The following is a 12,122-nucleotide window of genomic DNA, read 5'->3' as shown; positions in this document are numbered from 1 at the left end:
TCAGATAGGGTAGGAGGTTCCTCGCTGATGGATGGGTCCGGCACAGGGATTGTGACACCACTTGGGTCCAGACTAACCAGAGTGCCAAATACTGTGGTTCTGACCATATACCTATCTGAGTCTCTGAAATCTCTAGTGTCGGCTCTTGATGCATTCAGTAATGTGGCGAAGCCCTTGGGCCTAGAGGTCTCCTGAAGCAAGATCAAGATCCAGGATTTTGGGGCAGACCATTAGACATTAGAATCGTTTTGCTCTATGATCTGATATCAATCAACATGTACAGTTCCTCATTTCTGGATCACTGCACAATCAAGAATTGCAACACAGTCCTACAACTATTTTCGATGTAATCCTTTCTGCTTCATCACCTACCTGATACAGCTACTCAAAATACTCAGCCCATCTACTGAGCAGACTGCAGTCATTTGCAAAAAGGGCTTGGAGTTCAGTTTTCTCAGGGCTTGGTAGGCAGGATGAAGGTCATTTACTAGGAATTAGCCTTCAACCTCCTCAGCACGACCCCTGATGAACTGTTCCTTGTCCCTTCTTAGCAGGCAATCATTAAAAGAACCTACCACAGCTTTCAATGCATTGTTGTGTGTATATGTATATATATATATATATATATATATATATATATATATATATATATATATATATATATGTGTGTGTGTGTGTGTGTGTGTGTGTGTGTGTGTGTGTGTGTGTGTGCATGTATCCATTTATTTATTTATTTTACATATTTCCGACCACTGTGGTATACAGTACTCTTGTAATTTTATTACACGACTAGAAACAGACACGGTCTACGAAGACCTTGTCATACGCGAATATGACATTGCCTAGAGATTAGTTAATTCCTAATGCAGAAGAAAATGAACAGAATATTCAAAACAGTAATAATTGAATATAGAGTAAAGCGGAAAGAGACATTTATTTATGAATGTCACCATACAATATATATATATATATATATATATATATATATATATATATATATATATATATATTATATATTGCTACGCCAGTGGGTCTTTGTCTCTGTGTGAAACATGTGTTACCAGGAAAAGGATGACCTGGGCATATGTTAACATGAAGGGACCTGGGCAAACGTGATGCAACTGGCTGCGAGCAGAGGAGCGGAGGAACAAGCTAGGAGAGACGCAGTTGGGTGCTGCTCCTGTGAAGACCTGTGTGTGCCCTTGTGACCTGATAAACTTTGTGTTGCCCTGTTATAAGCTGTATCGTGCAGTGTGACATGCTGGTTTCCCCCTGTATTGAGCCTATAGAAAAGTGTACGGGTAAATAACTTGTGCAAATAAAGGAAAGACTGTCATTTTGTGTTTATTTCGTGCCCTGCCTCGCCACTTGGCGTTTCCCCTCCTGGTGTTCTGGGACGCTGCGGTGCTCAGTGCCTCTTGGAGCTGTTCAGTGTTCACGACCCTGTGGATAGCACGCCGTCTGCCTAGCCTGTCTTGTGTTGGTAGCAGAGAGACGAGGCGGTCGGCGTAACAATATATATATATATATATATATATATATATATATATATATATATATATATATATATATATATATATACATACATATATATATATATATATACATATTTGTATATATATATATATATATATATGTATATATATATATATATATAACTTATAATAATAATAACAATAATTAACAATAAATGTAGGATATACATACATTTTTTAAAATAATACCTGAAAGAGATTCAACTGATATCTGTAATTATTCCCAAATATATGATTCATATTTGTTCATGTAACACCCAGGTTATAACCTAGGAAGACTTAAACTAGTACCATCGGCAGCACGCAGTACATGACTGATGAAGAAACATCAACTAGTCAGAACCACGACAGGGGGACCAAGCATACGGACATCGCTCTAGTCATATTAAGCCATTGTCATGATCATGACTATCATTGTTTTTTTTTGGTCTTGTTTCATCTTATTGTTATCCTTATCACTGCCACTGTAAATTTACTGTTTATACAGTCATTATCATTATTGTTACTATTACCACAATCATCATCATCAGAGGGGCTATCATTCTAACACTAACACATCGGAAGCAAATGAAAAAGGTGCTTACTGTAAGAGTTTTAGTTCAGGAAGACAGCGTAACAGCCAGATCTTTTCTTGATAGCACAAGATCTGTTAGCTAGGACCACTGGAAGAACCCAAGGCATTTTTTTTTTCTTTTTTTTTTTTGTCCTTTTTTTTCCAAAATTGTGTTATTAATGATTTGAGTAGTTTCCATAAGGAGTGCATTTCTAAATAGACTCAGCATTAAACCCAACAATTTACCGGATTTGCACCCTCCCCCATGTTAAGTAAGTTTATTTACCACCCTGGCTATCTGCTCAGGCGTGGGCAATCATGATTACAGTTTTACATATGTCTGACATAGTACATTAGTCTGTACTGTGCTTTTGCCACGTTGTTCACATAACACTGTTATTTGTTTACGGTAGTTATTACATAGTAATTTTCGGATATAGTGCGAGTATATCTTCCAATGTATCAGATGAAATTAAATATTCAATAGTTCTTTATACCTCATGTTAGGTGGTCTGAAAGGCTGTAGCACATGACATTACGAGATATAGTGTTCAAACGTTCGCTTGTTTTCTTCGTTACACAGTCTACATCTAGATTCATCTGCTTCTTGCACCGTGCAGTTGCCAGTACATTCTGTAACCTAAACGTATTCTGGCAATAACCATGTCACATTGTCTGATTTGACTTCGGTGTCACCCGTAGCAAGGCTTGCTATCTCAATACTGATCGTAGTGCCTTATGGTACAGCTTTCAGGCCTTTGAGCGTTCGTCAGATCTACTAGTTCTTCCTTATGAGAACTTTTCAATATAAATGCAATCCTAGCAAGATCTATGTTCACAGTATCTTTACTGCAGGCTTCGCCAATTTGTCTACGTGGTCGTGCTTGTGTATGCCAACATGAGATACCAACTGAATGTTGACATTGCGCTCTATTGCACAAGTTACGTTACACTTAATGCAACTCACAATTTCCTCATCGCCACCTGCTTTGAAAAAAAAATAATGTCCGAAGAGCACATTGAGAGTTATAGAAAACTACTCCGGAGCCCCAGGACATTAAGAGTATACCTACACATGTAGTGCTGACCCAGTTGTGTACTTTCATATCAACTTGATGTTGTAGTAAGCCATTTTTGTACTGTGCAAGCACAAGCAGCTTTGTATCCAGACTATACGGATCACTCAGCATAACGCTCATATACATCATCGCCCATAGATTTTTTTTTTTTTTTTTTTTTTTTTTTTTTTTTTTTTGTAAACAAGTAAGGTGCACGATCAATGCTGAATTTTTCCATGGTGGAATGGATCGACCTTTTGGTATTTTACTAATTGAAACATTGAGTTTTGTAATGTTCATGGAGATTTTGTGTATCAGAGGGCGCGCGCGTGTGTGATTTGTCACGTCTACTTGCGTGATTTTATGTTGCAGTCGTTTTTGGAAATCTGAGAGATACGAGGGTTCCCTTAGAGCTTTGACCCCAAATATGGTGGAATAAATATTATAATTCTATGAGAAATGGATGGTAAGCTTAGTTCTGATCTCACGTTCACTATCCTTGCTGTTCTCGGGGCCCGAGGATAATCCCCATAGCTTCATTTTGCACTACCTCCAAGCTATTTATATCTTGTTCCTTACACTGCATGGTAGTCTACAACTGACCTTATAAAAGCCAAGTAAAACAATCTAGCGAGCTTCCGACAAGAACTTTCAACGGTTTCAATGTCTCCCATAATCTCTTCTTTAGAGAAAGGATCAGATAATTATACTTATGACATATGTCAAGCTCCTGGTCACCTATGCCAAAAGTGGGTGGGGGTATGATACATGGGTTCAGAGCTATTGTTTTCTCAGCAGAGATGACTAATCCACACTCATTTGCCTTTGTTGTTTGTCGAAAATTATTTGCATCATCTCTTGTGATGATACTCTGACACACATGTCATTAGCATGGCATATAATGGATTCACCATCCCCAAGTGGGATATCTGCCACCAGCTTGTGCATGAGGACACTGAACAGCATAGGGCTGAGAATTCCTCCCTGTGGCATCCCAAGTTCAAAAGATTGTGAAGTGGAACTGCTCACTCCCCTGAACACGATACATTCTAATCCAACTCAATATCTTACCCCGGATGCCAAAGCTTACTAATTGTTCTAGGATAACTTCTCTGTTTACAATGTCAAAAGCTGACTTAAGGTTAAAAGAAAAAAAAAAAAAAGTGTGCTTCCCTGGATCAGAGTGTGAAAAGTACTCTGCAAAGCAATGTTGTGTACTACGTCCCGATAGAAAGTCGTACAGTCTGTGAGATAATTTACCTTGTAACCTGTACCTGAGCCTGTTCAAAATTATCCTTTCTAGAACTCTGCGCCCAACTTCTCGCTCGTTGGGGTGTTTAGGAGGCGGAGACTGAGGACTGATGTAGGGGAACAATCCTGCCTATCTACTTGTCCTAATCGTTAACTCATTTTCGCCACAAACATCGCCTTCTAAAAAAAGAAGAAAAAATCCTGGCGGCTTCGCTATATTTTCAATACGCCGCTAATGACCTTAGATGTTGACGTGGCAGATTTTTTTTTTTCTTTTCTTTTCAATAAATAAATAAGTAAATAAACATTGTGTTGTCCTCAACTCCCAGATATTTGATCTCATTCACGAAATTCTCTGTGTTGGAAATCGTGTGCTTGTTCATTGTTGAGGCTTGAACGAAAGAAAGCCCAGTTATAGGCGAAGGTGCCGATGGGTGAAATGATAGATACGAGAGGTACACCGTACACTTTGTGAACACCATACATAATCTCCAAGACAAGCGCGTCTTCGAAATGAAATGAGAAAGAAAGAAGCTGATTGCAGTCACGGCCGTTCTTTTCGTCGGTATGTATGTCTAAAATGAATTATGAACGTTGAACGAAGATGTGAAAATTGAAAACGGCGATCTACCAAATACTAACATAATGAATATGTAAATATTCAAATTTCCTTATGAATATGTGAAACAGATATTGAGTTTCATCAGTATATTCATATTCAACTTAATAAACAAACATGGGGAAAGGATGGTTTGTATTTCTTTCGTCACAGCAAATATCAGTTAATCGGTGGCGCCGGGAAACCAGAATGTCCAGATTTTTTTCACTTGCCATAGAAGCTTGTATATTACTTCTAGACATGGAATGAAGCAAACCATGGCTCTCTTGCGGACGATGTTAAATTTACCTAATAATTGCCTCATTTTTTCTATCTGCTCTTCAGCTAGTCATCAGTTGTCACTTCACGTTGTCATTATTACTGTTGCTACCATCATTATCATCATCATCATCATCATCATCATCATCATCATCATCATCATCATTATCATTATCATATCATCATCATCATCATCATCATCATCATCATCATCATTATTATCATCATCATCATCATCATTATCATCATCATTATCATTATCATCATCATCATCATTCATCATTATCATCATCATCATCATTCATTATCATTATCATCATCATCATCATCATTATCATTATCATCATCATCATCATCATCATCATCATCATCATCATCATCATCATCATCATCATCATCATCATCATCATCACCATTATTATTATCATTATTACTATAGTGTTCGAACTGTACGATAAAGGACTGACAGGTGAAGTGAAATGTCCACAGAAAGGACTGTGAAGAAGGCCACAGAGGGTGAGGAAAGGGCGTAACACTCCGATAGAGCTGAAGTAGCGGTCAACAACCAAAGATCTACTTAAGTTTGAAGACTGGTCATTTCTTAGTTGAATGACTAGTTGAAATAAAGATAGTGACATCTTTTTCTTATATTTTGTTGAAACATTCTACAAAAATAATATATTTGTTAACATATTTTCACTGAGCGCCTTAATACCAAAAAACAGAGGGGTACCTAATTCCCATTCGATATCTGTTATGGTCGAAAATCATTTTTAGTTCAGATACATTGAGATTCTTTCAGTTGATATATAATCAATTTTATCTATAACGTCAAAAAATTATTGTCAGATTATATAAGTCTTATTTATTATCTTTATTTTAAAGTACATGAATTTGTACACATATAAATTCTACAATAAAAAAACGCATACCACAATCATTGTGCAAATGTACACATAACTATATATATATATATATATATATTATATATATATATATATATATTATATATATATATATATAATATATATGTGTGTGTGTGTGTGTGTGTGTGTGTGTGTGTGTGTGTGTGTGTGTGTTTTTATATATATATAATATATATATATATATATATATATATATATATATACATATATATATATGCCTGTATATATGTATGTATGTATGTATCTGTCTATCTATCTATCTATCTATCTATCTATCTATATATATATATATATATATATATATATTTTATATATATATATATATATATATAATTTATATATATATATATATATATATATATATATATATATATATATATATATATATATATATATGATGTCTATATATGTATATATACACATATATGTATATATATGCACATATGCATACAAACACACACACACACAAACACAGACTCACTCACTCACACACGCACACACACACACACACACACACACACACACACACACACACACACACACACACACACACACACACACACACATATATATATATATATTGTGTGTGTGTGTGTGTGTGTGTGTGTGTGTGTGTGTGTGTGTGTGTGTGTGTGTGTGTGTGTGTGTGTGTGTGTGTGTGTGTGTGTGTGCGTGTGTGTGTGCGTGCGTGCGTGTGTGTACACCTACATATAAATATGTGTGTGTGTCATGTATGTTATGTGTGAATGGGTGGGAGCGTTTCTAACTGTGTGTATACAATGTCTTTATTTTTACACTATTGGCGGGCAGTGAAGGACAATGTGAGAGCCGAGGCACGCCGTGGCAGCCGCAGGAGACTGCCCCGCAGACGAGGAAACGCGACTCTCGGTCCTCTGACTCCACATTGTCTCTCAGACGCCCAACGTTGCGCTCTGCACCAGGCACTTCCTCTCAAGCAAACAAACAACAAATGCGTTTTCTCCGGCGGCGCCTCAGCCGACGGCCCGACCCTTCGTCTCGTGGACAAAGGCGAACGTAAAGGCGACACTGAGGGCGCTGACGGAGGCGTAGAACCAGTAGAGGCCTGCCTGCGTTAGCGTCGTCTGCATCGGCGTGTACAGCTGCAGGGCGAGGAAGGCGAAGGCGGTTCCCGACGAGAAGCAGATGGACGACGCCTGAAACAGGTGGAGGAGGAGAGGGCGGTGAAGCAGAGGTAAGAAAATCTATTTCTGACTCACTTTTCCTCGTCCTCACTTCTTTCTCTCCTTCCTCTCTCTCTCTCTCTCTATCTCTCTCTTTTATTTCTATCTCCCTCTCCCTTTCTATCTCTCTCTCCACTCCCTCTCTACCTTCCTTTCTCCTTCTCTCTGTCTACCTATCTCCCTCTCTCCCTCTCTCTTTTCTAACTCTAAAATCTAAATCTAAATCTCTCGTCCTCGCTCTCTTACTAACGTTCTCTCTAAGAGCAATGGTAATGATAAGCACAGTAGCAACATACCTGAGCTCTGATGTTGGTGGGAAAGTACTCAGTAGCAAGGATGAAAGGCACAGGATGAGCGCCCACATTCAGGATGAACATGATCACCACCACGCACAGAAGAGGCACCCAGTTCAGCCTGCAAATGGAAATAAAGTGAGGAAATTACTTTGATATAACGATGGCAAAATTGGCTATTGGTGGACAGCGACATGACTAAGTATATAAAAAGACAGTAAAAACAAAAGTAATTTAAACAGGTTAGAGTACATGCCCGTGCTATAATCATCCCCCAGCAGATTCATATTGTATTCATGTAATTGTTGATATTTCTTGCAAATACACCTCCACAACTGAAATTCTCTTTTTTAGCCCCCGACCTCAGGCCATTACTGGCATAAGGAGCAGATAAAAGATATAGGAATGGTAGCATTGATGTGCTGTGCAATACAAAAATACAAGTATAAGAATCTAACTGCCACGCTGCCAGGAAGGAACCGCCTTCGCGCCGCCACCTGATGTGACACCAACCAGTTAGAGAAAGAATCTTAGTTTGTTATAGATGTCTTTTGAATACCTTGGTTTTCGGGCCAGTTTTCATAGGAATTGAAGCAAATCTACCCTGGAATTTCAAAGGAGTAATTATGGTAATGACAGGACACCTACTAGACAAAATCGGAAAAATCTTCTTGCCGGTGCGTTTCATTTAAATGTGCCATATGTAAATTCTAAATATTTCTTTGGCTTTAAAATCCACCATAACTCCTGACAGCAGTGTTTCGGATCTTTAAAACCAAGCTCAAGGTTCTAGACACTGGCCATCCCCCACCCCCATCTCTCTCTCTCTCTCTCCTCTCTCTCTCTCTCTCTCTCTCTCTCTCTCTCTCTCTCTCTCTCTCCCTCTCCTCTCTCTCTCCCTCCTCCTCACTCCCCCCCCCTCCTCTCTCCTCCTCCTCTCCCTCTCTCTCTCTCTCTCTCTTCTCTTCTCCTCTCCCTCTTCTTTCTCTCTCCTCTCTCTCTCTCTCTCCTTCTCTCTCTCTCTCTCTCTCCCTCTCTCTCTCTCCTCTCTCTCTCTCTCTCCTCTCTCTCTCTCTCTCCTCTCCCTCTCTCTCCTCTCCCTCTCTCCTCTCTCTCCCACTCCCTCTCTCTCCTCCTCCTCCTCTCCCTCTCCTCTCTCTCCCTCTCTCTCTCCCTCTCTCTCTCCCTCTCTCTCTCTCCATCTCTCCCTCTCTGTGACCCACCTGACGTAAGTGTCATCGTCCGGCGCCGCATTTTCGCGGAGGTGCACGTAGACCCCGAGCACAACGAGCGCGGAGGCGTTGATGGCGTGCGAGGCCCCTAGGCAATGGCGCCGGCCCACGCGGTCCAGCAGGAAGAAGGCGACCACCGTCCCGGCTACCCGCACACCAGCCACCACCACAGTTGCCGCGTCGGGGTCCCACGGCGCTCCGGCCGCTGCCAGGACCCTGGCCGTCTGGATCATGAACACGTAGTTACCGCACATCTGCTGGAACAAGAATAGCATCACCATGACGCCGATCCTCTTCAGGACGTCGGCCTTGAGGATGTCCTTCCAGCCTGCGGAGCCCTTCGAAGAGGACGAGGAGGCGTTGCGTCGCTCTAGCTCAAGGACTTCGGCCTCCACGTCAGCGTATTCGCCCCTCAACCCCTTCAGGATGACCATTGCGGTCTGACGGCGGCCTCGCACCACCAGGAAGGACGGGGAGTCGGGAAGGACGAACGTGACCACCAGGAGCAAGGCGGGAGGCACCGCACACACCAGGGCTAAGTAGTGCCACGGGAACACGTAGCCCATCCATACAGTGTATAGGCTTCCCAGCACGATGCCCAGCGTTGGCATCGTGGACATCATGCCCCGTACACTCACGTCCGCGAGCTCCATGATGTACGAAGAGGCTGCGACCGTGGTGGCGCCGCAGGCAAGACCCAACACGAACCTGACGGGGAGAAAAGGAGGGGGGTGACGGGGGAGCGGCGCTGGAGGAAGGGAGGTGGATGAAACAGGAAAGTGAACGAGAGATGAAAGAAGAAAAAATATGAAATAGGAGAAAGAAACACATAGTAATGGAGAAATAAGGAAAAATGCGGATAGAAAGAGCGACTCACACACACACAGACAAACAGACAGAGAGAAAGAGAGAGTCCGCGTGGGAGGCGCACCCACCTGGCGGTGAGCAGGACGGGCGCGTTGGGCGACAGGGCGTTGCACAGCCAGCCCACAAGGTAGGGCGCCGAGATCACCTGCAGCGACCGCCTTCTTCCTAGCACGCTCACCATCCATCCAGCCGCCCACGCCCCTGCCAGGGACCCGAGCGACACAAGGCTGCCTGCAAGCGTTAAGGTTCTCTGTGTCACATCCAACACTTTCTTTTTAAACTCGTTTCCTTTTTTTTTATTGTTAATCTTTTCCCTGTTTCCCTCTCACCTGTCATGTCCATCTGCGCCGGGGTGAGGGCGATCTCAGTGCCCATCAGCGTGGAGTTGTCCTCCGCCATGCTGGAGAGTGCCGGCGAGGGCCAGGGCAGCGTGGCACCCAAGGCGAAGTGTCCGCTGGTTGCGAGGCACACCAGCCCGAACTGAGGAGAGAGTAAAGGCAAGGGAGGTGAAGGTGACTGGGCGATAAGAGCAGGGAAGGAGAGGGAATGAAAGCGTTCAGGGCATGTGAAAGGGGAGGGTAATGATGCCAGTAAGGAAAACTAGAGCCAAAAAGAGAGTAAAGGAAATGAAGACGAAAGAACAATACAAAAGTCAGGCTGAAAAGTATTTGATATCTATATTTATTTATAACCAAAATACAAAATGATATGGCAATTGGACTGTATTTCTTTCTTTTATAGACGTCTATTTCTGAATCAAAATCTATAATTAATGAGAGGAACATATGTTATCAATGTAAGAAGTCCCCTGTCTATATTGCCCAACCTGCGACCATTCTCCGTCCTCCCTCGATCTCGCAGTTCCTTTTGACACTCTTGGGTCAAAAGTCACAGCAATTGGACATCTTTTTGGCAGTGACTTCGTACCCTCTCCTTGAATGAATTTATTACTAAGACAGCCAGGTTTCACAAACCTTACATATATGTAGTCAACTGGTGTATGAATGTTGTCATACAACAATTATGGGGGCGGAGAGTGATACTTGGTGAAAGCGGTGTATGAGAGCTATTGAGATGTGGATTCAGCGTTATTGGTGACAAAAACCATATCGAGCAAAAGGAAATCTGGTGACTGGCCAAATCGATAGACCCTTAAAGACAAAAACAGTGAGGTAGCCCAATCCCTGAAAGTATACCCCTTTCAATAAAACCAAATTCACTCGAAATGGAACTAAACTGAAAATCAGGCTTGTGTATTGTGAGGATGAAGAGATTATTGCACACATAACAGCTCTTGGAATAGAATGAGATCTTGTGGGAAACTGAAGAAGTTAAAAAAAGGTAACATTGATGTCAAACATAGGGAAATGTGTCGAGGATAAATAATGATTAATCTGCATTGTGCATCTGCTGTACCTCCCAAAGGCAGAACACAGAAAGAACACAACGGGCAGCCCTTCCCTGTGAAAATCCTCCTTCGCCTTAACCATGAGGCAGAATTTCCACAACTCCAGAAGGAAAATGTGTCTCCATTGGCGCCAGATGCACCACCGACAGAAGCAGGTGTAGCAGCACAACCCCGTAACCTGAAGTTCAGCATAGTTTCCCAGGTTGGGACACATCAGGTCCACAGCCATGTCCACGCTCATTGGACATCGGGCTCCCCTCGTTTTCTGGGTGCGTACACAGCGCTCATGTACATAACCCGTAGAATCCAAACCGAGATCAGCATTCCCTGATCCTTCAGCAGAACACAACAACAGCAGCAGCAACACAAGGACTGTCCAGTCCTTAGCCGAATGAGCAGCCTGTCGACTCCCTGTTGATCTCCGACTTCACCTCCAGCACCCAGCCATACCTGTGGCACTCACACCCACAACAAACACTCCCCAGAGAGATAAGACACCAGTCCAAAATTCTAGATGACCAACCAATCATCTATTATACTGGTGACCCACGGAGTGACACGTCATGGTATTTCGCGTGCTCGCTTTGCTCACTCTCTGGAGGGGGAGTACCTGTAGCAGCACGACCCGCAACCTGAAGTTTGGCATAGTTTCCCAGACTGGGTCACTTTACGTCCACAACCATGTTCATGCTCATTGGACATCGGGCTCCCCTCGTTCCCTACATGCTTACACAACGCCCGTGTACTTAAGCTGCAGAAACCGAACCGAGATCAGCATTCCCCAGTCCTCCAGCAGAACAAGACAACAGCAGCAGCAACATAAAGACTGTCCAGTTCATAGCCGACTGTGGAGCCTGGTGGCTCCCCCATTGATATCCGACATCCCTTTCAGCACCTGACCATACCTGTGGGCACTCACA

General features: G+C 42.4%; 1 protein-coding gene across 1 annotated transcript in view; it reads right to left on the bottom strand.

Annotated features, from left to right (window-relative positions):
• Positions 1–6,838: 6,838 nt before the first annotated feature.
• LOC119577093 (facilitated trehalose transporter Tret1-like) overlaps positions 6,839–12,122 on the bottom strand; it is a 37,427-nt gene continuing 32,143 nt past the window's right edge. Inside the window, exons 3-7 of the mRNA XM_037924776.1 lie at positions 10,124–10,274; positions 9,863–10,025; positions 8,919–9,635; positions 7,699–7,816; positions 6,839–7,375 (exon numbers count right to left, since the gene is read on the bottom strand). Coding sequence (XP_037780704.1) covers positions 7,193–7,375; positions 7,699–7,816; positions 8,919–9,635; positions 9,863–10,025; positions 10,124–10,274 — 1,332 coding nt within the window. The 3' untranslated portion in view covers positions 6,839–7,192. The remainder of the gene's footprint in view (positions 7,376–7,698; positions 7,817–8,918; positions 9,636–9,862; positions 10,026–10,123; positions 10,275–12,122) is intronic.

Source organism: Penaeus monodon, chromosome 9 (genome assembly GCF_015228065.2).
Source record: "Penaeus monodon isolate SGIC_2016 chromosome 9, NSTDA_Pmon_1, whole genome shotgun sequence".
In the NCBI taxonomy this organism is placed as follows: domain Eukaryota; kingdom Metazoa; phylum Arthropoda; class Malacostraca; order Decapoda; family Penaeidae; genus Penaeus; species Penaeus monodon.
The sequence above is the reverse complement of the archived record's forward strand: the minus strand, read 5'-3'. Positions and strand labels throughout refer to the sequence as shown.